Source organism: Cygnus atratus, chromosome 1, assembly GCF_013377495.2.
Source record: "Cygnus atratus isolate AKBS03 ecotype Queensland, Australia chromosome 1, CAtr_DNAZoo_HiC_assembly, whole genome shotgun sequence".
NCBI classification, from domain to species: Eukaryota; Metazoa; Chordata; class Aves; order Anseriformes; family Anatidae; genus Cygnus; species Cygnus atratus.
In genome coordinates this window covers 189,599,284-189,626,624 of record NC_066362.1, presented here as the reverse complement: position 1 = coordinate 189,626,624, position 27,341 = coordinate 189,599,284, and the positions used below count along the sequence as shown (strand labels likewise).

The window sequence follows — 27,341 nt, the reverse complement described above, 5'->3', positions numbered from 1 at the left end:
CGCCACTCTGCGTGCTGGATGGAGATCCACAGTCAAGAGCTGCAGCTCAGTGCTGGAGTACAACATTTCACAGGGAGCCCTGCAGAAGCAACACCTGTTTCGAGCCAGCCAAGAAAGGCACAAGCACTTGTATGTTGCTGCTTTGCTTGTGGATCGGCAATAACCCTAAACCAGTGGACATCTGCTGAGCCTCCTGAGAATTCTGGATAATAGATTTGGACGTCAAAAGTTTTATTTTTTAATTTTTTTGTGCCTTTTGCCTTTTTTTCCTTTCCATTTTTTTTTTTTTGGATTTATCTCAGCCAACAACGTGAGATTTCCCCCCTCCCCCTTTGCAGGATTCATGCTGATGTATGCAGTCTGTTATAGAGTAAAAACAGCGCATGCCTTTCTGGAGTCAGAATCCATAAATCCTGACGTAGCCTGTGCATCTTAAAAAAAAAAATCCCTATAACGCCTAGGTATTTAAGTTGCTATGGTCATTCTTATCTTAAACCAAATGGAGAAACTACGGATTTTTTTCTTTATTACAGTTGGATGGGCTGAAGACCTTATTGCTTGCTAAGAGCTGGGGATATATGCATTTATATAGATATACACATCTATATGTTTATAAATATGTCAGTGTGTGAGTATAAAGTGGTGGTTTCTTAGACTAACTGGTTTGACCTTGAACCTGTACCAGTCAAAACAGAATATTACTTTTATTTATGCATTTAATGGATTGAAGAAAGAACATTTTCTCTGTAACTGCGCTAGGGAGGGGAGAGGAGTGGAATATACCTAATCTTATATCTCCTGGGTTTGGCACCATCATTATTGTTTATTCTTATTCTCTAAAAGCAGAATCTTCTGATGGCTCCCTTAGGTGAAGTTGGGAACTATTTCGGTGTGCAGGATGCAGTACCCTTTGGGAATGTGCCCGTTTTGCCGGTGGATAGTCCGGTTTTGTTAAGTGACCACCTGGGTCAGTCTGAGGCAGGTGGGCTACCCAGGGGGCCTGCGGTCACGGACTTGGACCATTTAAAGGGGATCCTCAGGCGGAGGCAGCTATACTGCAGGACTGGATTTCATTTAGAAATCTTCCCCAATGGTACTATCCAGGGAACCAGGCAAGACCACAGCAGATTTGGTAGGTATTATCCTTAACCCTTTAGGGGTCATGTGATGAAATAATGTGCTCCAACTCCGGGCGGGGGGACGGCGGGGGGGGGGAAGGGGGTGTCAAGCGGGAGGAGAGGGGGTTTGCGACGGGGTCTGAGCAGCCGAGGGGAAAAAATGGATGGGGCCGGGGCCGGGGCCGGGGCCGTAGCCAGGCGGCACCGCCGCAGCGGAGCAGGAGCCCTCGCCAAAGTCGCCGGGTGCTCGGTAGCGGTGGTCGGGGGGCTCCGGGGTCCCCTTCGGGGCCGGGAGGGGGGTGGTGGCTGTGGCGGTGCCGGCGGCGGTGGTGTGTGGGGGATTTTTTTTTTTTTTTTTTTTTTGCTTAGGAGCCAGCAGAAATTTTCTACGGAACGCTTGGATTTGGCGAGTTTAAAGGGGTTTTTAATCATTAACCACGACGATTTCAAACGCCCCGAGTTTCCTGAAGGGAGTGGCTGTCGCCCTGTACGCAAATGAACGAGGGCTTTCCTTTCGGTTTCTCTCCCCATCACCACCTGCCCCGGTGGCAGATCCGGCCCCCGCCGGGCTCCCTGAGAGCAGCCCCCGGCGGCGGGCAGCCCCCGGCCGGCCTCGGGGCTCGCAGCCCCGCCGCAAAACGCTCCCTGCCCGCTGCGAGCCGCCGGGGACCGGGCAGGATGGCTTTTCTATTTGTGACTCAGCAGCCGGGGCTGGAGGGCTCACGGCTCCGTGCCATTTCGTTCCCGCAGCCTGGGTGCTTGGGACCACACGGGCACGCACCCGCGGCCACGCACACGCGAGTCCGGGGGGACTCCCCCAGCCCCGGCAGCTTGCAAGTTACCTAAAGCAGCCCGGAGGAGCCGATTCTTTTGGGGTTTAAAGGAAGGGTGAGGCGACTGCACCAGGTTAGCTAAGCCGCGCTCCCAGCTGTTGGAAGGAGTTAACTTGGGAGCGAAGCAACCTGACAGCGCTTACACTCGGTCGTAAAAACAAAGTCCCGTGGTGGTTTTTGTTTTTATTTTCATTTTTTTTCCCCTTCGCGTTTTAATGCCAGATGTTGAACCATATCTAAACCGTATTTTATTGCACGGTGAAGCTGTTTAGATAATGCCGGTGTTGCAGGGGATGATCGCGAAACGGCGCAGAAGGGAAGAGGCGGGGGGGGGAAGGGAAAGGCAGGGAAGGGGAGAGGAGAGGAGAGGAGAGGAGAGGAGAGGAGAGGAGAGGAGAGGAGAGGAGAGGAGAGGAGAGGAGAGGAGAGGAGAGGAGAGGAGAGGAGAGGAGAGGAGAGGAGAGGAGAGGAGAGGAGAGGGCTGGGGCTCGCATGGTGGCAGGTTCGTCCTCCATCCCCAGCTCCCTGCCACCCTCAGGCCGGCTCCAGGCTCTGCCTCCCTCTCCCGGGCGTGCTGGGGGGAGCGGAGGGCACAGAAAGTGCGGAAAGTGCCGGGCGGAAGGGAAAGGCGGTGGCGTAGCGCGGGGACCGGAGCAATTCGGCATCAAGGCTTTATGATCTGATTTATTTTATTATTATTATTTTTTTTTTTATTTTTTGAGACGCTGCGAATAGCCGCAGACACAGGTTTCCCCCTGCTCGCTGCGGGCGCGGAGCAGGCTCGGGGAGGGGGGCTCCGGGGGCTGCTGCGGGGGGGTCCGGGGGTGTGGGGGGGCTGCCGGCAGCAGGTGTAGGGCGGCGAGCACCGGCAGCGGGGGCTGCTTGGGGCCGGCACCCCCGGGGCCCCGCCGCCGTCCCCTGTCCCCCCCGCCCTCGGGAGGAGGCCGCCAGCTGCTGCCCCCCTCCGCGGTGACCGCGTTATTCGAGGCGTCCGTGGTTAAAAATGGCTCGCCAGCCGCAGTTGTAGGGAGCTGAGGATGCCGAGGGGCAGCTCCCCCGGCCCTGCAGCGCTTGGGCTTTAAATAGATTTTTTTTGCCCCAATCCCTTTGCCCCCCCCCCCCCCCCCCCCCAAGGGAGCACCCCGGCGCTAACTCCTCGCCCAGGGGGATGCTCGCCAAAGCCGTGGGATGCGACTGGGCTCCGGGGCTTCTTCGGGATCGGGGAGGGCTTTTTGTAGCGTTGTGTTTGTCGGGAGGTCACCGGCTAGCAGCTGCTATTTGGGATTCGGTGATGGCAAAGCCTTGCGATTCCCCTGGGAAGCTCCTGCATCCCAACGCGGGAGCTGCCCGGGGGAGAGGGAGCCAACTTGGTCGCCTCCGAGCTTGCGAGGGGAAACCTGCGGGGGGGGGGGGGGGGGGGGGGGGGGGAACGAGGCAGAGGGAAGTTTTCCTCCGGGAAAATAAGGAGGACAAAGAGAAGCCCGGGGGGGGCTGCAAGGAAACTCTGCTCGGGGCTCTGCCCGGTGGGAATCCCCCTCCCCGCACACACACGCACACACCTCTGGAGAGACATCAGATAAGAGTAATTCTTTTGTGATGCTATGTTGGATGCGTGCCGATTGCATACAATAAACCGAGCCATATTGTGTGTCTATACTCGCCCGGCTCTGGGAGCCCTGGCATTTCGCAATTCCTGCAGCAGCAGCAAGATGTCCATCTCGGAGGGAAAAGCTCCCCGGGGGAGCACAGCTCGGTGTCACCCCGCCGGGAACGCGGTCGTAGGTGATCAAAGCCTTATCTCTGCTAGGTGACAAAAGACGTTTCTATTTATTTATTTATTTATTTTGATGCAGTCTCCTTTCGTCTAGGGCATTTGCCACACAGTGGAGTCATTGTAAATTCAGGAACTCTGTAACAGCGGAGAGGCGTGCCTCTGTGCGTCAGCACAAGTACTGCATGCACAGCATTAAAAAAAAAATAGGAGCATGCAGGGAAAAAAAAAAAGCTCGTCAGCAGGTGACCTCCGCTCCCCGGGACCTGCTGCTGCAAGGACCCGCTGCGTTCATCAGCTGCAGGAGCTGAGCAGCCACCTGCCCTTCTGCTTCCCCCATTGCCCTGCATGGCTCTGGGGGGGGCTTCAGTACTCTTCAGTTGCCCCCCAGTCCACTGCTGGATGTGGGAGGACAGGCTGCTTCTGCCCCCCAAACCCCTACAAAGCTCTTGGGCCCTTGGGAGAAATGGGGGGCAGGTTGCAGGGGGGCAGTTTTTTTGGGGTGGGGGAGAAGCACCCCTCACCCAGTCTCTGGCCTAGTCCCAGTGGAGGGGGTGTGGTGGCAGCAGTAAGGAGAGGCTGTGGTGCCCCCTAAAAGGGGGTGCACTGGGGTTGGGGGCTCACTGTGACAGCCTAAACGTGAAACAGGGCCCTGCTGCCCCTGGGGAACAGTGTCCGTCTATGGCCCCGCCTCCCCATGGGCATCCTATGTGGCACTGGTGACAGCTGTGACAGGGGGAAGCATCGCAGCTGGGGGGCTCTGCTCCAGATGAGCACCCAAATTAGGGTCTGGGGGAGGGGCAGGGAAGACCCCACTCCGCTCTCAGCTCCACTCGGTATCACCCTGGCCCCATTTGCACTTCACTGAACAGAGGGCAGCGTGGCCTTGCCTCTGCGGCCTCCCTTCCCCGCACTGGGCACCTCGCTGCTGCCTCTGGGAACCCTGCAGAGGCTGGCAGAGGTCCTTGCTTGCCATACTCCTTGTCATAGACGGGGCTTGGGATGCTAAGTGGAAGCTACGCCACTTCAATCCAGCAGCACAAAAAGGGCATATATATAGCAAGAGACAAAAATGTGCAAAGGGCGGAACAAACCACAAAGGTCCGTCGTTGGGAAGATGCTCATTGCTTAGAGCCCAGGCAAATGCATCCTATAGCTCTGTGCGACGCCAGAGCTCAACGGGACAAAAGTGACAATTTCATGTGTTGTAAGTGACCCGTGGCAGGACCGGCCCTACACGGTCTGAGGGTGGTGTCCCGCTGGTGTCCATCCGGGTCCTGAGTTGGGACATGCAGCAGAAGAGGCTGATGGGGATATGCAAGGATTAATTTTCCCCCAAACTTTCTTCCTAACCTCTTTGTGGAGGAGCGCGTCTTTGCCTTGAAGTGGTTTCATTAAAGAAAATGTCCAGTGCCTGACAAGACAATACTCAGGATCCATGTACAGAGATGTATTTCCTCTCTCTTTCTCTTCTCTCCCACATTTTTAGCTATAAATAGGGACCTAGCTTTTAAAGGTTGGGTCTGTCCTGATTTTCATTTGGTCCAGCCTCATTTTGAAAGGAATATCTATTTTAATATCTGGTTCAGATCCTATGGACTGTTGGTGCATTACAGAAACGATAAAGTGAAAAGATTCACAGGAGTGTTGGGCCAAATCATGCAATCCTTAAACTGTCAAAACTTTTGTATGACTGCATGGTTGTCCCCAGATATTCTCTTGAAGACTTAACAGCATGGCATGTAAAACTTGCTGTGAATAGGCTGCTGAATATTTTAAATGAACAAGTCCCTATTCTGATCTCAAATGTGTGGATGCATTTTGCCAAGGACCTTAAATTTGTCTTGTGCACTTACAATGGGATGTGACAGTGCTTTTTTTGTTCTTTTGACACACTAAGCAGCATGCACGCAAATATTTGAAACAAGGACAGCAATTAAAGTCTACATTGATATTGATGTGAAAGATGCCAGACTCACTGACTTAGCTGCAGTGTGGTATAATACACACTTCACATAAGACTTAACTTCAGTTAAAATTGCTTGGTAATATGTATCAAGTAATACGATAGTTTGGTAAAAGCTTTACAGAAAAAGCCTTAGTAAGAAATCTGGATGTATTGCATGTCCGCATATAATGGGAATGATTAAATTGTTTCAATGGATCGATTGTATCTGAGATACTACACATACCAGATAAACAGCACACTGCCACTTTTTATTACTTCAAAAAAATCCATAATTACTAGATATTTCCTCCCCGTATTTTAGGATTAGTGCATATGTAGAGAATAATTTAAGATGCCCAGGCCTTAAAACAGGGTTATCAAAACAATAAGACTATGGTGTTTGTAGTACTGAATAATATATAAGGTAATGATCAATAGTCCCTTACAGGGAATACATTTCATCTTTACATTAGCTTGGCTATAAATTTTCCCTATTGTCTTCAACTTGTGCTTTGTTAGATTTATGTGATCCAAGCCTGTTATTGATTAGTGCCCAACTATTTTGTGGGAGATGCCAAATTAATTGTTCAAAAAATCCATGAAAGTGCTTTTTTATTGGCCACATGAGGCTCAACACGTACTATACTGTTATTTTATTGTTTCATGCAAATACAATTCCCAATAAGCTTTTAAAATAGTTACGTGGTGTGGTTAGACATGAAAATTCACAAAATATATGGAAAGTGCTACTTTGTGCCTTTTTTTGTGGCTCAGAAAGTAGCATTGTGCAGCAGTGTGCTTCTGAACATTGCTGGATAACTCCTGCGAGATCTCTACATGAAAACTCCAGAATAGGAAGCAATTTCCACATGTTCCACAAGAAATCTAGCTTTTTGTAAGGTTTGGCTGGTAGCATCCTCACCGAGGAGGCAAGCAGCTTTCAGGGAAGGCTGCCAACAAAACCCCAGACCTCAGAAGCAGAGGAGCTGGTGTTTGAGTTGGTGCTCACTCCACTGTGCACAGGGATGCTGAACCTGGGAGCTTTGCAGGAGTGCTTCTCTGCAAAATATTCCAATCTGTGGCAAGCTTGTTATTGTGTGTACAGGAAGATGTAATCAATTATATGCTGTCACTTAGCTCTAGAATATTTTAATTTTCAATTTTGAGATAAGTAAAAAAATACCATAGTGGATGCTTAATATCTAGACAAATCAGTGTGAGCCTCTGAACTGTATTTCAGATTTCCATTTCTCAAGCCTCTGGAAGATGACAATGTGAGTAAATCTTTTCACGTATTCTTGATTCGTTGATGCCTGGAAGTAGATATTTTGGTGCCATGTGTAACTTTATTTTCATCTCACAATACTGGTTCAAGTGTTTTTTTTTTTTAATTTTTTTTTTATTTTACTTTGCAAGACAGATTTCATAGGTTCTTTAATAATGGTAATTTTGACTATCTGAAAACTTGACTTTTTTTTTTCTCTTTGAATGCATGAGTGTTGTGCAAATTGGAAGACTGACAAGTGCAATATGGCTGAGCTTCAGGTTTGTTTAGAAACGGTGAGAAAGATTGAGAATAATCTTTAATTTGATACCTTAATGCTATCTGCAGTGCATCACTCTAGCAGAGACTTAAAGAACCTAACCATTCAAGGATCGTATTTTAAGGTGTGTTCATTTGTTCCTCATCTTCCTCCAAACAACTCTGAAAATGGAAAGCACACCTCTGACACCAGCTGCTTGCCACTCAGGGATCAGTCACATCTGGGAAAGATCTTCCAGTGCAAACAACATCTACACCGTTTGCTTTTTCCTGTATTTTCTAGGTATACTGGAGTTTATCAGTATAGCAGTGGGCCTGGTCAGCATTCGAGGAGTAGACAGTGGACTCTACCTTGGAATGAATGAGAAAGGGGAACTCTACGGCTCGGTAAGTCCTCGGTTGTGCTGGGCAGTTTAAATCCTTATGTTTTGTGGTAAAAATACTTGGTGGCTCCTGCAAGGCTCTGTAGTGTACAAGCACAGCTTCTGCTTGAGATATCTTGCAGTCTAATGAGAAACCGGACTCTGCAGGTGGTGTGCAAGTAAGGGAGAGGAAAAGGTGACAAAATCTGGAAGGCGTGATAATGTGGGCTGATGACAACATAGGTATGAACAGTGGAGACTGCTGGCCACTGCAGACTGAAGGATGTACTGTAGAATTTGCAAAACTGTTGTTTCAGTCGAGCCTTAAACGAGACAAAGTTGTTGCTTTTTGTGTGTAGGCAGAGATCATGCTAGGAATTGACAAAAGCAAGTCGAGGGGGAGGCAAAGGGTGGCATGTGTGGATGAGAAAATGAGAAATAAGAGTGGGTAAAAGTTATAAAGAGTAAAGGAATGAAGGAAGAGGCTTGGTGGTCTTGTCCTGAAAGTTCAGCTGGTGCTCCCTGCAGGGTGGCAGGAGGAATGAGTAACTGGCTTGGGAAGGAGTAAAACTTGTTTTTTCTTGGAGTTAGAATGGCCACCCAGCCTACCTGGAGCTAATGGGTGATCGTCCTTGGCAGCATGGGCTGTTTTGCTGCAGAGGAGTTTGTGTGTGTGCACACATGTGCGTACGTGTGAAATGTCTGTTCCTTGGAGCAATTCGGATGTCTGGTGTACACAGGGGCTCACATGTGGGGTAGATCACAGGCAGGAGGCAACTGAAGTTGAGTATGTAACTCCTCAAAGAGTAGAAGGCAACCATTTCTAGCAGTCAAGCATCAACCTCCACAACTGACAAGGAGCAGAGGAGCAGTCATATCAGGGGAAGAGGGTGGTAGGTCTGGAGGGAAGGCAAATGTGTGAAATGCAGGGAGGCTGTGTATGCACAGGGGTTCTTCAGAGGCATCAAGGAGAGGATGGTCAAACGGCCATTGGGCAGGGCCTGATAGCATAAACATTGCACGGAGAGACACTCAGAAAGGAGTTGAACTAATTGTGTGGCCTTGGGTGTATCTGAAGACCCCTTTTGCACAGGGGAGTAATGGTAACTGGGAAAAGGAGGAACTGATTGGGACAATGGTGAGAGCAGGAGGAACATGAGGTGAGCAGATGGTGATGGGCAGATGGATGGAAACAGGAGTGAGAGTCCAGCTTCTCGATGTACAATGCGTAGAGGAGTGTGAGGAAGATCAGGAAGGTCCAGCAGAAGTTTTCACAAAAGTATCCAGGTTGACTGATCCCTTTCTGGTAAAACCTTGTGTGAGAGATGGAAGGTGACTATCTTCTGAGCAAAGAGTAAGTTAGAGGGGGAAGCCAGTCCATATCATGAAAGTGTATGTGGGAGGCAGAAGAAGAGGTGGTAGAATGAAGAGGTAGGCTGGGATGGAGAACGTGTGGATAAGGAGGGAAAGGGGAGATGCAGACATGGTGGGAACCAGTGAGCGGAAAAAGTGAAAGGAAAAGAATTTGGAATAAATGACAATATGGGAGAGGAAAAGGTTGCAAGCGTGGAGGGAAAGAAAGAAAAGGAATGGATGCAAAGGCAGGTGTAAACAAATTGCTTGGGAAGAGTGGATAAGTTGGCATAAATCATGGGTCCTGTGCAGCTTATCGATGGCATAAAGAGGTAGCCACGTCATGAGTACTTGCATGGTTCAGGCAGGCAGCAAAAAGGCAAAAGAGCAAGAGTAGTAGGAACCAGTAATGTTGAAAATCACCAATAAGAGTAATTATTTAAACAGATAAACTTAGTCAGTGAATCAGTTAAGTTACTCTACACTTCAGATGTCCAGAAAAAGAAGGAAATTTGGAAATGACTCAGGTTATTGATAGGGTTTAAATGCATAGACTTTGGAAAGCAAACATTACATTGCTTTTCAGTGTAATTTATATATCGTGTTTGCAGTATGTTTGACTGCTGGAGTGAATTACTCAAAACCTTTTTTTTTTTTTTCCCCTTAAGGAACATGCACAAGAAATTCTTTGTAAATTACTAAGCTTGTTGTGTTAATGAAATAGTTGTTCCATGAACAGCAGTGTTTGTGGAGCCTGCTTTCCAAAGTGTTTGTGTCTCACAGTCCCAAACATGAGTCTCCCTTATCTTTTCTCCCTGCAGTAACACAAATTCTCAAGCCTTTTGTGTGTCTTGCACTTAGAAAGAGATGGTGTCAGCTGTCCATGACCACTGGATGGTTGGTTTGAACAGATTGCATAGCTCACCACTCCCAGGTGGGACGTGCAAATGATTTCTCTTCTTTACCCGATCCTTGATTAGTTGCAAAACTGATAGGGACTTAATTTTCTTGAAGATCTTTGCCTCTTAATTGAAACTGGTTGAAAAGCTGAGGAAGGACTGACAGGCAGGCAGACGGATGGACAGTGTAATTGGATAACCTCTTTTCCCTAATAAATGAGGCTAAAAATATGAAGCCATTTATAAAGGAGAACTGGCAATCTATAGGGCCAGAATGCAAAGTTCAGGTTAAAATCTGATGGATGATATGGCTCATTGTCAGCCTCCAGAGATGGCACATGCTGAAGAGTGATGGTAATTGAATTACATTACTTCCAATGAAATATAACCTCTAATGGCTACTCAGTGTGATGATGCTTTAAAGCCTTGTCAACACTAGCAATCCTAGTGCCTATATTTCAGCAACCGTCAGCTCTGGTAGAAACACTGAGATAAGCAGGCCTCTGAGCAGTTTTTCGTGTAGAAATGGCTGGACATTTTTAAGTGACAGCATTTTGCTTTTGGTTTTGGTGAAAAAAAAAAAGGGCAATTAACTGAAAATGAAGTTCTCTGGTGGGAATAAATGCTACAGTTTGAGCCAGAAGAAAGTAACATCCAAGACAGGACTTGCTTTCCGGTGGTAGAGAAGATCAGTTCTGCTGAAATGAGCATCTGATATGTGACAGACTGAGGTTCAAAGTTTTCACCCGAATTACAGAGGGGGGTCACCCAAGTTGGACTGCTCTGTAGCACCAGCAAGTTCCCCATGCACTGCCTGTGCTGGGCGGTGGGTGCCTTTCTCTTGGTATCTTCACAAAAGGGCACAAATAGCATCAGCTTTGCCATGGAGCAAGTACAGTTGTGAGGCTGTGAATGTGTTCTGTAAGGTGGGAAAACTGTTTCCCTCTCACATCTGAATAGCAACGTAAGAAATTCCTGGTCCTGCTCTACTTCAGCATTGTGGATCTACACAGGTGTGTTTCTGCAGGCATTCAGCACCACAGCACTTGGCAGTGCTGGAATAGGTGCCTGGTGTCTGTGACAGTATCAAATTTATATTCAGATTTCTTTTTAAAAAAAGAAATATATATATATCAGGTGTGAATCAAATTAGTTCCCTGAAAGACATGTCCTTCTATATATGTATTTGAAACATTTGGCACAAGAGGATTTTTCCCAGCATATTTGTGGTGCCGCTGGAGATGGGACATATGGTGAAGCAGAGCAGCCAGGATGGGTGATTGCTGCCAATTTTCATGAAAGGCAACAGTAAAGGCAGCTTCGGCATATCTTGATCCAGACATGATGCTCTTGTCTTTCTGAAAATGCTGCTTTCCCCGTAAATCTGAATTAGCTACCTAACAAATGCTCCTCCCAACTTGCCACCTTTACAGGGGGCAGGTCTCTTGCATCTTCTGTTTCAAAAAGTTCATCGACTGTTGTGCTGCTCTCAGGACCATGCACATGGGGTGCCTGTTCCCAAGGTCCTCCCTACCCCATGGACTGAGTTAGGCAAAGCTGAAGGTACGTGTGTGTGGTACGAGGAAGCCGGTGGTGGCTAGGTAGTGGTGACTTGGAACTGATTAGTGACTGCAGCTTTCCCTTCTCTGTCTAGCTCTTTTCCTGCTCTCCATTTACCTTGCCTTCCCCTTGCAGCCTGCAGCCATGACTCATCATGTTTCACAACGGCTTCCATGTTCCTCATTGGAGAGGAGGAAAAATCCAAACTCCAGATAGGATCCGAAGTGTGTTAACACAAGACATGAAGACCTTTTTCCTTCCCAAGTGCCAAACGGGTCTAGCCAACACCTCTGGCAAGAGTGTCAACAAATGTGTGGTAGCTGTGCTCCTTGGTGCCCTGTGGGGAAGATTTTTCTGCTCAGACCCATGATGTTCATGTCTTTATGGGCTGTCCCCAAGCTCACGCTGTCCCATACCTCTGCCCTTGGGAGCTGGTGTCCCCATGGCAGGCAGTGATGAGCACCCATGGCATGGGGTGCCCATCATTCTCACCCCACACCGTCCTCGCATGGCAGGAGCATGGGACGCCCTCAACCCAGATACCCCAGATACCCTAGGAGAGAGATCTCCTGGGGTCTCCTGCAGTGGAGAACTGTGCTGCATCTCACTGCTGGCATCCCTGCTCCACCAGTTCCCCATGGTCACAGAGCTGCCCCTCTCCTCTTCTCCACAAATACTGGTGTCTCCATTGCTCCTTGTGTCCTTGGAACGTGGCAAGAGGCAGCACAGGCTGGATGGTCCAGAGGAAAAGTGGGAATGGGAAGATCTGGAGCACCTACAAGTAGGGCAGCTGCGCAGTGGGGAGGAGGAAGAATGGAAGAAGGAGGTGAGGTTGTTGAAGATGGCTGGGAGTACTTGGAAGGAGAGGGGAGGGTAGAGAGAGACTTCAACTGCCCATGGAGCAACTGGGAGAGAGCTGAGGAGCCCACATTTGGGGCTGGGGAGCAAGGCTCCTCACCTCTGAGATTCAGACTTAGAGGGTGCATGTGGTACAGTGAGACTTAGGGTTGCTTATATCAGGGTAACACATTGCTGTCCTTCAGAACTGAAATCTTGTTTGTCCTGATGTTTTCAGGACACTGAACCTGCCTTTTGCTCCTAAAACTATTAGGCAGAAGGTGGAGGAGGGGAGAGAGAGCGCTGCCCTTGAAGAAACATGTTTTCCTAGTAAGTGTGCAGGGAGGTGACGATACGCCTCTTTATTGTCCCAGCAGCTGCACCTGCAGGGCTTCGTGCCCTTGTTTGGGTCCCTACAGAGCTGGAAGGACTCTGCAGCTACAGAGACGGGTGAGCAGAAGCTTTTGAGGAAAAAGGGACACATTTTTGTAGTTTACTGAAAATGACTTGGTGTAGGTGTTGCTGCACTCTAAAAATACCTTTTATGTTCCCATGCAAACAAGGGAAGGGAATTGTTCAGCCCTTCAAATGACAGGGCAAGGTGCACGGAAACAACACAAAGAAATAAACAGGTTGCAGGTGCATGTTGGGAGCACCCATACATGGTCAGTGCAGGTATCTAAGAATAAGATAGATAATAAAATTACTTTGCAGAGTCATTCACACTTTCCTGTTAATGTTAAACACCTCTCATCTAAAGGGATTCCATAGGCTTCCGATTTATTTATTTATTCTTTTTATAACCTGGATTATCTGTCCTTCAGTGTGCATGCAGGCACCTGGGCCTGAAGTGAGCCTGGGAGGGAGAATGAAATGTAGGTTCCCCGAGAGAAGGTGCAGACTTCCAGGTTAAGAGTAGACAAAGCCCAGCAGGGATAATTGCTCCAATAGTCTCTTAAACACCCTTCTGCTTGTGTGTAAAATAAAGTGCCTTCTGCTGCATGATGCGGATGTCGGAGGCAGAGGGCAGCTTCTGGGACAGCCGAACTGTGGGGAGAGCTTTGGCTTTTGGCATGAGCAGAACTGCTCAGAAAGACGTAGCAGCCCGTGATGAGATAGCTGGTGGTGTTGGTTACCAGCAACAGTGACTTGTGTTTAAGCAGGAGAGTTGTAAGAAGCAGGTCTATACGTGATCTGAGGGAGCAGACTTTGAGATTTGAAGAGGATGGGTTCATAAAGGTGCTTATGGGCCTGGATGGGAAGGAAACTCAAAACTTGTCAGAAGTTCTGCAGAGCCATTCTTATGGCCATAAGACCTTGTACAAAGGTGGGAGCAAAGCTGACCAGGGGAGGGTTGCTTATTTCAGGGGCAATGCAGGTGTCTACCAGCCTTGAGTGTATGTGAACCTCTGGCTGCCTGGTTTGTGTTTGGCTGGGGCAGGACCTAGGAAGCTGCAGGGCTCTCAGTTTGGCCTAGGTTTTGCCCAGGGCATGGGAGGACACAACTGAATGAAAGAAGAGAGGAGGGCCTGTGAGATGGGTCTACTGAAGTTGGATAAATAGTTTCAGGCAAGTTATTTTTATTTTTATTTTTATTTTTATTTTTATTTTTATTTTTATTTTTATTTTTATTTTTATTTTTATTTTTATTTTTATTTTTATTTTTATTTTTATTTTTATTTTTATTTTTTTTCCATTGGAATTTCTTCTTCTATAAGTAGGAAATATGGTTGCTCTAATCTGCAGGGCTGTGTTAAGTTATGACCCAGCAGAAGAGAGTATTTGCTACAGTGGGTTAAATGGGTGTTAGTGGTAAACTTGTGTGACAGATGACGAAAGAACTGAAGAGAAGACAGCAGTGGGGAGTGTTGAAAGGTATTAGGCTGGAGTGAAGCTATTACTGGAGTTTTTATGGGTTGGTCCTTGGGCTGGTTTTATGCCCTGTTTTTATTAGGGACATTAAACATCTTGTCATAAAAAAGTAGTTGTATGTTATTGAAATTTGCAGATGTTGCAAAGTCGGGCTGTATTTTCAGCCCAGAAATCTGCCTCATGGAAGGGACTCTGTGACCTGAAGTGCACAAAACGTGATCTCGCACACTTGGGGCTCAGGGAGAGCTGTCAGTACTTCTGGTAACAACTGGTCAAAATGCAAAGAGGGCTTTTGGTCACTTGTGTTAAAGAAGATGAATTGAAATTGGAACAGGTGCAAAAGGGGGTGATAAGGGGGATGAAAATGCTATTAAGTGGTAGAGTCTAAAGATCTTGGCTTATTTAGCCTGCAGAATGAAAACTGAGAGGATACACTCTTGGTCTCTGTAAATAAGTTGAGGTTTCATGCCAAAGAGAGAAAAAAGTCCTTGAAATAAAGGACAAGGATGAATTGGTTTGAATGGGTCGTAAGAAAAGCCTAGGCTGGATAATGAGGGAGTTTCAGGTCAGGAGGAAGTGAGACTTTGAGCTAGCAAAGAACGTTTGCTGGGAGGTGGGAGGGGAAGCCTCAGCTGCTTTCTCCATACACTGTACAGTAGGAAACAGGCTTGTTTCTGTGGATGCTTTCTTCATTGGTGTTGTAGGTCTGAGGAAAGCCCTGAAACTTGAATTACGTACGAAAATTTGTCTACAACCTCCTCTCCTTCACCTTTACAGATAGCATCCCTGAATTTGGATGGGCAGGCTTGCCAAATGCTAGGTACTGTTAAATGGTGACCCTCAGAGGTACCAGCATTAGGGATGAAAGCAGAAACTGCAACCCAGCCAGTAAAATGATAGCAAGGTGTGAAGGACCCCATGGGAAGAAAGGTCTTTTGAAATGTGAGTACTGGTGTAGGAAAAAAACGATAGGTGAATCTATACACTTAGCACAGGGAATCTGGGAAAGCTGTGTGTGAAACTGCAGCTACTGTGGTTTTATTAGAGTAAGAATGGAGTCTGTTTTTTAAATCAGACTTTTACAGATTCTAACACCTGTCACCAGAGAGGGACACCTTCTAATAGTGCCCTGTGGGATAGGTGTTACACTTTTCCTCTGGTCTTTGATTTTCCTCAGAGGACTTCATAGCAGGTGCTTGCCAGGTCTGAGGTTAATTTTGTGAGAGAGAAAACCTTCAGTGATCTCCTCACCTTGGTCTCCGTAGTTCCATGCTGGACTTGGATTATCACTACATGCCTGGGGCAGGAGAGTGTTAGAATATCTCTGGCATATTTATATATAAATAAATAGAATTTGTTGGACACTATTTATATGTATAGCTAAGCTTTGATAAAGAAAGATCTTGAACCTTAATTTAATGATCTTACTTGAACCTTACTCTAATGATTTACTTTCCCCTAATTAAAGATGTATAGAATTTTGTATTCTTAAGAAATGGGAGATTAGAGGTGCTGCTTGAGGAGACAACCAAGGTGATCCACCACCAGGCTGCAGAAAGCCACTTCCAGGAAGGGCAGCCCTGGTTCCCTGCCTCCCCTAAACAGTTCTGCGTCCCTCCTTGCTCAATATCAGCGCTAGCCAGACTTGTCAGGAGAATAATTCAGGGACCTACAGCCACAGAGGAAGGCTTGCCTTTTTTGCAGGGTTGCTTCTCTGCTGTTTTAGCTCCCTGAACTAGCTTGTTGCCTGTTTGGGCAGGTTGCTGGGGGGTAATTGGCTGCAGTGCTGGGTTGAAGAGGGTTTGGGTGCCATGCTGTCAACACTGGACAGTCTTAGAGTGGAAGAACAACACCATAAACCTGAATCCTACCCAGCCAGCAAGCACTGGGCTTGTTCAGCTTGAATTTCTTCAGATTTGCTTCTCTGCAGTTGTATAGCTCCACAGTTACTGTCGCCCTGAACATTTTTGGAGCCAGCCTTGTTAGCGATACGGGAGTGTGAAAAGGTTCTGTGCATTGAGGTGATCTGAGAATAGCATGTTGAAGTGACACACTAAAAGAGCATCATCAGCAGTGACATGCTGAGATGTGCTTGGGGATTATTCGCTGCATCAGATAAAGATCTGATGTGCTCTGTTTCTGACTCAGGAGCCAGTGGGATGTGAACGTGGCACTCTTTTCCACTTCACCATTCATCATTTTCAAAGGCAGAGTAGAAAATGTTTGCCCTGCAGGGACTTCATTAGGGATTTTGTCTAGGTTGGGATTGGCTTTGCAGTTTGAATGTGCTTGGGCTGATCTGGCGATGTGCAGCAATGAAGTTCATTTGTGTCGCATTCAGAAAGGCTAAGAAATAAAGCTTGTTACAGTGTAAATCCTTTTTTTTTTTTTTTTGTCATTTTATAAAGCCCTTCGGCTTCTTTTTCATTCCTTTTGTAATGGCAGACTTCTGCTGTTACTTTTGATCGAAAAATGAGATTTTAAATCCATGCTCCATGACCGCTGCCGAGGAAAAAACTTGGCTTCTGTTGTGGATGCCACATGCTTCTGAGGTCTGGCCCAGGCTGGGCATCTTTCATCTGCTCAACTTTACACTTCAACACAATTACGGAGGCACTGTAATTGTGACTCAGGAGAAATTTTGACTTGATTCTATTACGGTTGAAATGACACTGACTTTAATGGAAGCAGGATTGGACTGGTTCCTGTAAAACCACCTATTAATTTTATGGTTATGTCAGCAGACCCCAATCAAGATAAGAGCCCTACTGTATTCATCATTTTAAAAACCTAGATCTAGACAGGGTTCCTACCAGTAACTCTGCAATCTAAAGATAGTCTTTTAACATATAAACATTTATAGCCGTTGAATACCTAGGCAGATTTCTGGCCTGCTGATGCCTTCATTAGGACAGCGTCTAGTGTATAATCTGGACTCAGAACAGGGAGCTTAGTTGGGGAGATTTGAGGAAAATCCTTCGGGTCGGTTTAGAATATACAGATATGGGAAAACAATATTGTGAGCTTTAAACAAAATCATGAGTTTTTTTTTTTCTTTTTTCCATCACACTTTAAAAACTGAATTCTTTGGAAGGTCCATGTGCTGGTACCCTGTAGACCAACTGTGTGGTCTTTGACCTCTTTATTCACCAATTCTCTTGAAGTTGGTACTATATATCTATTTTGTTTTCAGGCATATTGACAACTTCTTTCATCAAAGCTGAAATTAACTGCATGGCTTAAGGTTGACCTATTAAAAGACAGGTTTCACTGATGTGTGTGTGTGGGGGGGGGAGCAGGGCAGGTGGCCGAAGAGCCACTTGACTTGCCTAAGCATTTGCTGAAGGCCAGGTCAGCTGTGTCACTGCCAACCTAAATCAGGCCATAACAGCACCAAAGATATGTGGAAATCTCTGGGAATTTTTTTTTTTTTTTTTTTTTCCTACTCAGAAAGTGAAATACTAAAAATTGTGTATCTGGACCCTTGACTTTATGGTGGGATTGCCTCTGGGAAAGGGAATGGGAGAAGCATCCAAAGAGGCATCTTTGGAGAGAAAGCTTATGAGAACTGCTGTGTAAAAGGGCAAATATGACATGCTTTCTTCAGCAGCTGCTCTTTGAAAGGCTGGCCTTCCCTTGTGTCCAGAAAAGGCGGGATATTAAAAGGCCTCATTTTAAAACAACTTCAACTGAATATGCAATTAAATCCACTGGGTGAAGTCTCAGAGTAGCAGCCCTCTGCAGTGCCGCGCACCAAAGCACTGCAGCTTTTAAAGCCTCGTTGGCAAATTTATTGTTTTCCAAGACCCCAGTGATGCATGGCACTTCAGAGAGGAGGACAGGATCTTTCCAAAACGCAATAGCCTGGGATGCTTTGTTGGTTTGATGACATTTAAAGTGCATCCAGATCAACCCCCCTTCCAGAATGACACTGTGGTCAGTGAATGTCTCTGTCCTCCGAACTATCCCCTAGCTGATAGCTTTATATAAAAACAATAACAAAATCTGGGGACAGGCTTTTGTTCATCAGTCCTTCACCAAATTGTCTTGCTGAAAGAATAAAACATGAGGTACTTTAATGGGATGAATTTTTATCACGGCCTATGCATTAAAATTATTTGGTCCCCCAGGCAAAGTTTTTTTTGAAGGGCCTTGAGTGTTCTGCTTTTATGATGACACGTTGGAGCTGAGAGATCAGGTGCTTCTCTAATGATGGGTAAATCAGGTTTTGGGGGGGTTCTTGCTGAGTGTAAAGGCTCAGGCAGATCAAGTACTTCTGTCAACCATGCTGTAATGTCTTTCAGGGTGTGAGTTCAGCTGCTCCTACAGAAGTCATGCACTTTCTGCTCAAGGAGGGCTCTCTCTCCTTAACCTGGTGTTCTGTGCTTCCAGAACTGCAAAGGAAAAAAAATATACTGATGATGCCCTTTGATGTTGTGCTTCCTCTTAGTTCTACAAAGCATGATTTATTTAAAATCTCTACTCAGTGAAAAGCTTGACTAGTATTTCAGTTGCACAGGCTAAAGGGTGTGCGTCTAGCTGCAGGAGAGCAGATCTGGGCTGACATACATGTTGTCTTATGATAGAAGAGAATTTGTGGAGTGGGGAGCTGGGCTGGGTCAGGTTACAGCTTTCAGTAAATCTGAACGTGCCTGAAATGGCTCTTTTAGTGTCTTAAAATATTTGCTGTCTTTTTATCATTGTAAGCCTGATCCAAGTTCCATTTAAGCTGATGGGAACTTTTCTGCTGTCGTCTTTAAAAATTGGCTCAGGCCCTGTATCAGATTGCATACCACCTTGCTTTCTGATTCTTGGAAGGGTTCAGCCAAGCGTGATGAATTAGATGCTTAGATAACATTGATGACTGCAGTTCTTGATTGTGCCAGGGGAACCAAAAATAAAATAGAGGTCAGAAGTGTGAATAGTAAATGGCACGGTATGGGTCCAGTCCTGCTGGCGGGGAGGGAGGGGAACACACCTGCTTGTTTGCTGGGTTGTGAGAAGTTGACTTCTTCCTGAGGTTGTGCTGTTTCAGTGTGGAGAGGGAAGCTCTCCAGCTCTCGGAGGAGAGGTGCTGTGACAGCGAGTGGGGCCCCAGGCCTTTCCCTGGCATTTTGTCCTGACCTCCCGCAGAAGGGGTAGCAGACCCCAGGTGTTGAGGTGGCAACAAGGCTTCCTCCAGTTCGCTTGGCTGGGCAGATTTAAAGCAAATCTTTGCAGACAGGAGTGTGGCTGCTGGTAGGCAGCCTGTGCAGGCAGATGCGAGCTCTGGCACTGTGGGGCTGCTCTTCCTCTAATGGCTCCGTGTCCGGGGAGGGCATGCGTGAAGCCTGACAGCTGCTGCAAACGTAAAACCTCCAAGGAGCAGCTATCCCTAGAACCAAGAGCTGCGGATTTGGCAGTGGTGAAAATGGACGGGGGCCTAATTGGCATTTCTGGCTCTTGCAGCTCATGGCAAAAGGGGTCCCTGGCGTGCTGGGATAACGTAGTGCTGGATCCCTGTCTGCTCCGTCCAGGGGAGGTCTGTGATGGTGCGGAAGACATGGGAGTGGGAGAAGGGGAAAAAGGGAAAAAGGGAGAAGTGATGAAGTCCCTGCTGCACTGACATCTCCTGAGATTTCATTATTGATGCTGAAGCCTGCCTGCTTTGTTCAGGAAGCTCTGCTTTTCTGTTGCCTCCATCAGGATATGAAAGCACCACGGTTTCTGTGTCTGTGTAGCTGCTTTTTATAATACGACTTCGAAGGGGACCAGGTTCTGCCAGGTCTTACAAACTTTCTGTATGAAAGATATTGCTCTTTAAGCACTCTCACAACTGCTTCATGGTAGCAGTATTCAAGTTTTTTTTTTTTTTTAAGTGGGGGTGTATGTATAATAAAAACCTTATACGAATGAATTAAAAATTTGGGAGGAGAAGCTGAGGAACACTCCATCTATGCCAAAGTACAAGGTGACCTCAGGAAGGGAAAATGCAATTGCCCAACTGTGGTTTTGCCATGACCGCCTTGCCTAACTTCTCTTGTCTTGTAAAAAGTGCTGTGGAATATGAATTGCATGAGAATGGCAGCATGGATGCCTGGCTGTTTGCTACGTCTCTCTTATGGCTCTGCAGGGTTTCCTGCCATCTCTTTAAGGGCTCATGGAGAAGCATTGATGCAAAAGCATAAAAAAGTCAACTAGTCCTTTTTGCAGACATATTTTTTTCCATATTCTGTCAAATTATTAAATAAACAGCATTATGAAAAATACTGCTAAAAGAAACCATTCAGAGAAAGCTCTGTGACAGTCTCTAGGTCAGGTGTTCACTATGCAGTGCTTGCCTTGCAGTGCTCTCTGCTAATTTAGGAGGAAAAGCAGCACTGCCTAGACACTGGGATTTGGCTTCTGATTGTGGCGGGAGATTGTCCTTGCAGCCAGAGACTTCTCAGCTTAGCACGGGAGATCAGACAAAGCATTGGCCAAATGCTAAACTGCACCTTTATTTATGACCACTCTGGATGAGTGTTAATTATTAGCTGAAGATAGCGTGTTCTAGAGGCTGTTTGCATTATGGCGTGGGAAGGGCCAACCATATGTAAAATGCATGTGTTTGTAGGCAGAGGAGCAAAGAAAACCACTTCAGAGGCAACAGGGGATTTTTTTGCTTGCTTCTCCTCACCACATATGCAGTTTTTATTAATGTCATATAGCCATAATAAGGGATTTGCATGAACTTATTTAGGAGACAATATGTTGAAACGTGATTTTATTAAGACAGGGTGGATTAACACAGTGATAATATGCAGTAGATATGTCGGAAGTGCTGACTGCATCAGATACGCTTCTCTTTAATAGTTGTTTGGTATTCTGGACTAGGCATTTTCTTGTGAAGTGTCTATATTGAATCAGTGTAGTTGTTTGCATAGGGTAAAACTATATGTGGCATAGAGTACTTGGCTAAACATGAAACCTCTTTGCTGTGGTAATAGGCATGATGATCAGGAGAGGTTTCCTTTTGTCAAGTTACAAAATAAATTAGTTTTAGCCCTGCAAGGTTATTTTTTAAAGAAAATAATATTGATGAGTTTTATACGGGACTCTGTTATGTGCTTTCATTTACAAAGCAGCACTAATGTCTTACCACCCTTTAAAGTAATGAAACCATCCTTTTGGCAGTGTTTTTCCTATTTCCAGTTATTTCCAGTTAGCTGTTTCACAGGGGTATCTATTTTAAATACATTGGCAAAGCCTCCATTGTGGTGGCTGTAACTCTCTACTTTATTAATTTGCTGTCTCACTCTTTAAGGGTCTACTTGCAAATAGGATAATATAATTATTTTGCTCCATAGTTAGCTGCTGGAGATTAAAGGAACGGAAAGGGTTTCTGGGCTTACTTGCACTGACCAGATGTTATCAGACTTCTGAATTAAATCTACCTTGGTTTGTTTGTCCTTCTGATTTGTGCATCTTTGAACAGTTCAATTATTCAAACATTTTGAGTTAAATAAAAGCGTAAAAACACAGGTAGAGTGTGTAAGTGTAGTAAAATGGGGATCGATCACTTTATGGTGGAGTACCCTATAAAGAGTCCTCATTGAAAACATGTGCTATGTGGTGCAACATCTGATTTATATAATTTTGAGGTCACCTCCTTATTTGGTCCCTGGATTGAATGATTTGCTCAGGGCAGGCAGCCTCCCCTTCCACAGGAATGCAGGTTACTTTCCACTACTGTTCCACTTGGGTATGTTTGGTATTTGTGTCAGCCTTCGACAGAAACGTCTGGTGGCATCAAGCGTGGTGCAACGAAATATTGGCACTGGAAAAACGATAGAGAATCAGTTGATTCTAGAAGTATAGAAAACTGCTAAATTCAAGGTGTAAGTCTTACTTTTCGACTGTGTCTGTAGGGACTTTGTAAAAGTCACAGCCAGAAGGGGAAATGCAACCCCTTGCAGTCAGCAAGCACCATCTCCTCCCTGTGCCGGCAGAGGAGGCTTTCAGCAGGTTTCCCATCCTGAGCTGGTGAGGCAAGAAGGTGTGTGTTGGCAGGATGGACAAGCCTCACCCCGATATTATCCTAATTTCTGGCTTGAATAAAATGCACTTGTGTTCAACGCATGAGCGTAAAAGGGTGTTAAGTCATGTTGTGGTAGTACAGGTGAGTGTGCTAGTGCCTTTCAGATGCTGTCTGTCTTGCTACTAGATAAACCATTATTGTAAGGATCTCCCAGGGTATGGGAATGAAGGATATGCTGGGATTTTATTCCCCAAATTATTTCTGGGGCCTGATCCAAAGCCATTGGCATAGATTTGTTTCAGTGGTCTTTTGCTACAACCAGCATTTCTAGGTGTCCCAAAAGGGAACAGTTTAAAGAATTTCCAATGAAATTATTTCACTTCTTTGACAGAGTGACTGTTAGTGTACCTACAAATCTGAACCTGCGTCCTGATTGACCTCTGAGGTTCATATCGAAGTATTTCCCTACTGTCTATACCTGAATTTCTTAGGATTTTAATAAAGGCCCAAAGAGATCTAGCTATAAGAGGATGAAAAGTAAAAACAGGATGAACTTGTAAAATAAAGATTCAGCTTGTGAGCTTGAAATCCATTGAACTCAGCCAGCATGCAGTACAGTGCAAGCCCTTATTCAAGGCCTGCCAGCTAGGTGCACCACAGCACTGTCATAATTGATCAAACCTGCCAGATAAAGACAGGCTATTTTAAAATTTCTCCTTTAGGGCACGGGGAAGTACTGTTCATGCAAAGATAGAAATTTATGATGATGCTAAAAAAAATGCAGATGAAGTGAATAATTAATGAATTCAAGACAGGACTGAAATATCCTCCTAAAATGTTGCTATTTTTAGTAGAGAGCGCTTCTGCAGTGTTTGTCATGTGATCCTATTGCCTTCTGAGAGCAGGAAAACAATTTGAATTAGTTTCTCTTTCCCCGGTGGACCTTTAGACCCAGCATATAACATCTCTTAGCATCTGCTTTTGCATTAAAGCAAACAAAGTGATTTTAAACCTCATGCAAAATAAAATATTAATGAGAGCTGTACTTAAAGATGATCTTTATAGCAGCTGAATATTTTTTTAATACTTTGAGGCTGTGCAAGGGGCTACTGCAATGTGCCTAACTTTCAGCTGCTGCAGATGTCTGCTGGCATGCATTACTGCTGCTGTTTCTAGCTGTCAAAGCATACAGAGGCAATTATCAATAGCTGATTGCAGGATTTGGCCCACAGATGAGGAATTAATGTAAACAGATATGTTTTTCTTTTCCTTCTATAAACAGCATGGGGTGTTACTGGGTTTGAGCTACTTTGCAGAACCACAGAGGGGTGAGGTTGGAAGGCACCTCTGGAAGCCATCTGGTCCAGTCCCTGCTCAGGCAGGGATGCCTACAGCAGCTTCCCCAGGACCATGGTTGAAAATCTCCAAGGACAGAGACTCCACAACCTCTCTACCTCGCACAGTAAAAGTGTCATAGTCAGAAAATGACATAAATGATTGTATGCAGCAGCTCTGTGGACCTGCTCACATTTTGGTGCACTCTGCTCAGCTGAGCCTGCAGGGAGGGACATCTGGTGGTGGAACAGCTGGAGATGCTGGGAGGGATGGGGCTGCCATCTTCTCTTCTGCCACAGCCACCTGGATCCACACAGAGCTGCTGCCGTAGTGAATATGCAAGTGTTCAATGTCCCCGCACCCAGCCCTGGAGGCAATGTCTCCTTCCTGAGGGGTGATGAGGTTCCCAACACCCATCAGAGAGAGTCAGGAACTGCTTACTTGCTGCCTTTCTAGCCTATTAGAGTTGTCACAGCTTAAATTCAGAAAAAACAAAACAAAACATACCTCAATCCCAAACATTTAGGCATTGAGGAGGACCCTGGCTTTGCAGCCCAGTCCCCAGTTAGTAGGGGGAGCTCTGGCTGTTTGCTCTCCCCATGTGGAACAGTTCCTGGATGAATCCTACGAGGTATGTGGGAGCCCAAGCAGAACCCCAGCCCCCAACCCTGGTGGGGTGCAGACCCCTCCTGGGGAGCATCATGCTTGCCTTGCAGCCAGCAAGGTGGTTTTTCACCCCAAAGACGTGGTGCTTCGGTGCCAGGGGCTCTCACAAGTTGGTGGGTGTTCCTCCCACTGGACCCACTCCACACCAGTGGAAAAAAACCACAGGGCATGCAGTGAAAGCCAAGGTGTCTTGGCACTGTCAAGGAGAAAGCATTTCTGAGCAGGTCTTGAAGGAGCAGAAAACCTCTTTGCCAAAGCACGTTGCTTTGGGAAAAGTTTGAGAGCTGTGAGTCCTGAGCTGCAGAGGTGATCCCCAAAATACTTTCAGCTCCAGATTGAGTTGCAAGATTAGGTGATGGTAGGTTTTGTGAAGCTCCTGGATTAAGCCATGGATGGTGGTTTCCTCAGAGGAACTGGAGTTAGAGCTGTGGCTCCTTGGTTGTGCTCAGGTTGTGGGTGTAGCTGCCATAAAAGCTTTGCTGCACCTGGGCCTTGATCTCTGTTTTCCCTTCTTTGTGTTATCTACCTAAAAAGACTGTTTTAATTTCTGTAAAAACACATGCAGAGAATTCTGCATGGTGTGGAGTTTTGTATTAATGAGGAGATGATCCTCAACTGGAAGCTGGATTTGGTAGATATGAGTGCTATTTGAGTGACAATGCTAGTTACGTAAAAATATTAAATTATCAGTATATTTTTTGTGCCAGCTGATAAGACTATTCACAGGCTTATTCTTCCCAGCTTTCCATCAGCTTTCCCATGCTAGAGGCTAACACTTTTTTCCCGCAGTCTTCCTGCTCAGTCACTTGTGTGAGCATTGCCCAATTAATTCAAAATGAATCAGGTTATCAGGAGGCTGCTTTTTAAGCCAACCCTGTCCATTTAGACCAAAAGGCTGTATGTGCAGGCTCAGTGAGGGGGTGAACTGGAAGGAACGGGAGTCCATGGCAGGGGAGCCGATGAAATGGTTGATGCCTTCAGTGGGTGTCTTCTGTAGGAGAGGACACACAACGACAACCCTCGTAAAGCCCGGAGGGCTTTTCCTCACCTAACTTGATCATCTCAGCACCTGTTTGAGGCTCTTGTGGGTTGTGGTTCTGCAGTACAAATAATAAACCAAATCATGGGTATTAAAATCTATCATTTGTAATGAATGAGATGCATTAAGTACTCCTTGTAACGAAAGGATATAAAGATTTTAAGACCCTAAATGTTGTTACCGCCCTGCAAAACAGCGACGGTTCCCTTTTGTAATGTCTGTTCAAGTGCTTGCACTCATGATTCAAGCAATTACTTATACAAGTCCAGTAATGTCTTGTGAGCTGCTTGGAAATGATCAGAAATTAAAACACCTGCTTTCATGTTTGTTAGTGCTGTCTTGATTTTGACAACAAAGCTTTTGGAGAATCATTTTTGCTTCATGTACAGTTATTCACCCTTGTGAATGCTTTATGAAATACCCAGAAATATGGCTTTATTTAGTCAAAATTGGGAATATTGCAAGGGTTTGTTCCATGAAGTGAGCATTGAGGTACTGATTTTCAGCAGTGAAATTAGCAATTCTTTTAAAAATAGATTATTTTTGTGGCTGGCTCCTCACCACTTTTTCTTTTCTTTTCATAGGAAAAATTAACCCAGGAGTGTGTATTCAGAGAGCAGTTTGAAGAAAACTGGTATAACACATATTCATCAAATCTATATAAACATGTGGACACTGGAAGACGATACTACGTTGCGTTAAATAAAGATGGGACTCCAAGAGAAGGGACTAGGACTAAAAGGCATCAAAAATTTACACATTTTTTACCTAGACCAGTGGACCCTGAGAAAGTACCTGAACTATATAAGGATATTTTAAGCCAAAGTTGACAAAGACAATTCCTTCACTTGAGCCCTTAAAAAGTAACCACTATAAAGGTTTCATGCGGTGGGTTCTTATTGATTAGCTGTGTCATCACATCAGCTCCACTGTTGCCAAACTTTGTCGCATGCATAATGTATGATGGAGGCTTGGATGGAACATGCTGATTTTGTTCTGCACTTAAAGGTTTGTCCTCCTGGAGGAGAGCCTATGCCCACTCGCTTGATTTAGTACGAGAGGGGGAGCGCGAGAGAGTGAGTGAGAGCGAGCGCGAGAGGACGCGAGAGCGTGAATGGGAGTGAGAGAGAGGGGAGCCGAGGGAGGAGGAGAACGGCCTGATGCATGCTGGGGAATGGACACGCTTTTAAATTTTTGATCAGTTGTACTTCGTCATATATCAGCATAGCTGCCATACTTTGATTCATCGGGATTTTTGGCTGGTGGCCTGCTCAAGTGTACGCTGCATTTACAAAAGGCATGGAGGGTGCAGTCTTACTTAGACAAGAGACTTTTCAGTTAATCGCTCGCTGGGTCTCACCCCGCTGAGTTTAAAGCAAAGACCTCTTAGTAAAAAAAAAATAAAAAATAAAAAGTTAAATTTATTTATAGAAATTCCAAAGGCAACATTTTATTTATTTTATATATTTATTTATTATATAGAGTTTATTTTTAATGAAATATGTACAGGCCAGATAGGCATTTTGGACGCTTTAGGCTCTGTAAGCATTAAAACGGCAAAGGCCACTATGAACCTGTGGTAAATTCATGCAAGTAAATATAAAGGTGCATGGATAAAAAGAAAAAAAAACAATAAAAAGGTAATAATAATAAATTCTAGTGACCCTCATGTACTAAAGGCGACAATCTCTTTTGTGCCTGTATTATTGTAAAAGTATGCACACCACTCATGACACTGAGTACTCACTCTTCTGACTGCTTGTTTCATAGCTTACCCCCAGAGGATTAAAAAGAAAACTGGGTCTTCAACTTTTTTTCTGTGTCTGTAATATTTCCTCTCTGATAAAGTGACTTATTACATCATTGTAAACTTCACGGCTGTGGAAAATATAGGGGTTGGAATATATTCTACTTGTTAAAACCTATTGCAGATTATACCAAAGCTAAATGATAAATATGCTTTTTTTTTTTCCTTCCTAAAGCAGAATGCCAGAAACAACATAAGTAATATCAACAATTGTACTAATTTTAAGATTCCATGAATAGCACATAAAGGTTTCAGAGAGCAAGAACCAGGCTAACAGGATCACTCTTGTAAACATGTTTATTTGTGCACTTGACTATCTACTATGAAATTATACAAGTTCCATAGGGGTCATTGTAACATCTTTTATGGAAAATTGCTTTCAGTGTGACTGTCATAATA

At 45.5% G+C, this 27,341-nt stretch overlaps 1 protein-coding gene across 2 annotated transcripts; it reads left to right on the top strand.

Annotated features, from left to right (window-relative positions):
* FGF9 (fibroblast growth factor 9) lies at positions 1-26,945 on the top strand. 2 transcript variants are annotated; one of them, XM_035542612.2, is made up of 4 exons: positions 1-310; positions 847-1,132; positions 7,497-7,600; positions 25,720-26,945. In XM_035542612.2, exons 2-4 carry the CDS (start codon positions 856-858, stop codon positions 25,963-25,965), a joined length of 627 nt encoding a protein of 208 aa, XP_035398505.1. In that variant the 5' UTR covers positions 1-310; positions 847-855; the 3' UTR covers positions 25,966-26,945. The 2 variants fall into 2 exon arrangements, with proteins under 2 accessions (XP_035398505.1, XP_035398504.1); XM_035542611.2 differs by having other exon boundaries at positions 1-461.
* The last annotated feature ends 396 nt before the right edge of the window (positions 26,946-27,341 follow it).

What these genes read in the sequence shown, in the direction of transcription:
- FGF9 (XM_035542612.2), top strand. Translation starts at nt 856, where the DNA reads ATGGCTCCCTTAGGTGAAGTTGGGAACTATTTCGGTGTGCAGGATGCA. An exon ending in GCAAGACCACAGCAGATTTG is followed by an intron (nt 1,133 to 7,496) that starts GTAGGTATTATC and finishes TGTATTTTCTAG; the next exon opens with GTATACTGGAGTTTATCAGT. An exon ending in AAGGGGAACTCTACGGCTCG is followed by an intron (nt 7,601 to 25,719) that starts GTAAGTCCTCGG and finishes TTCTTTTCATAG; the next exon opens with GAAAAATTAACCCAGGAGTG.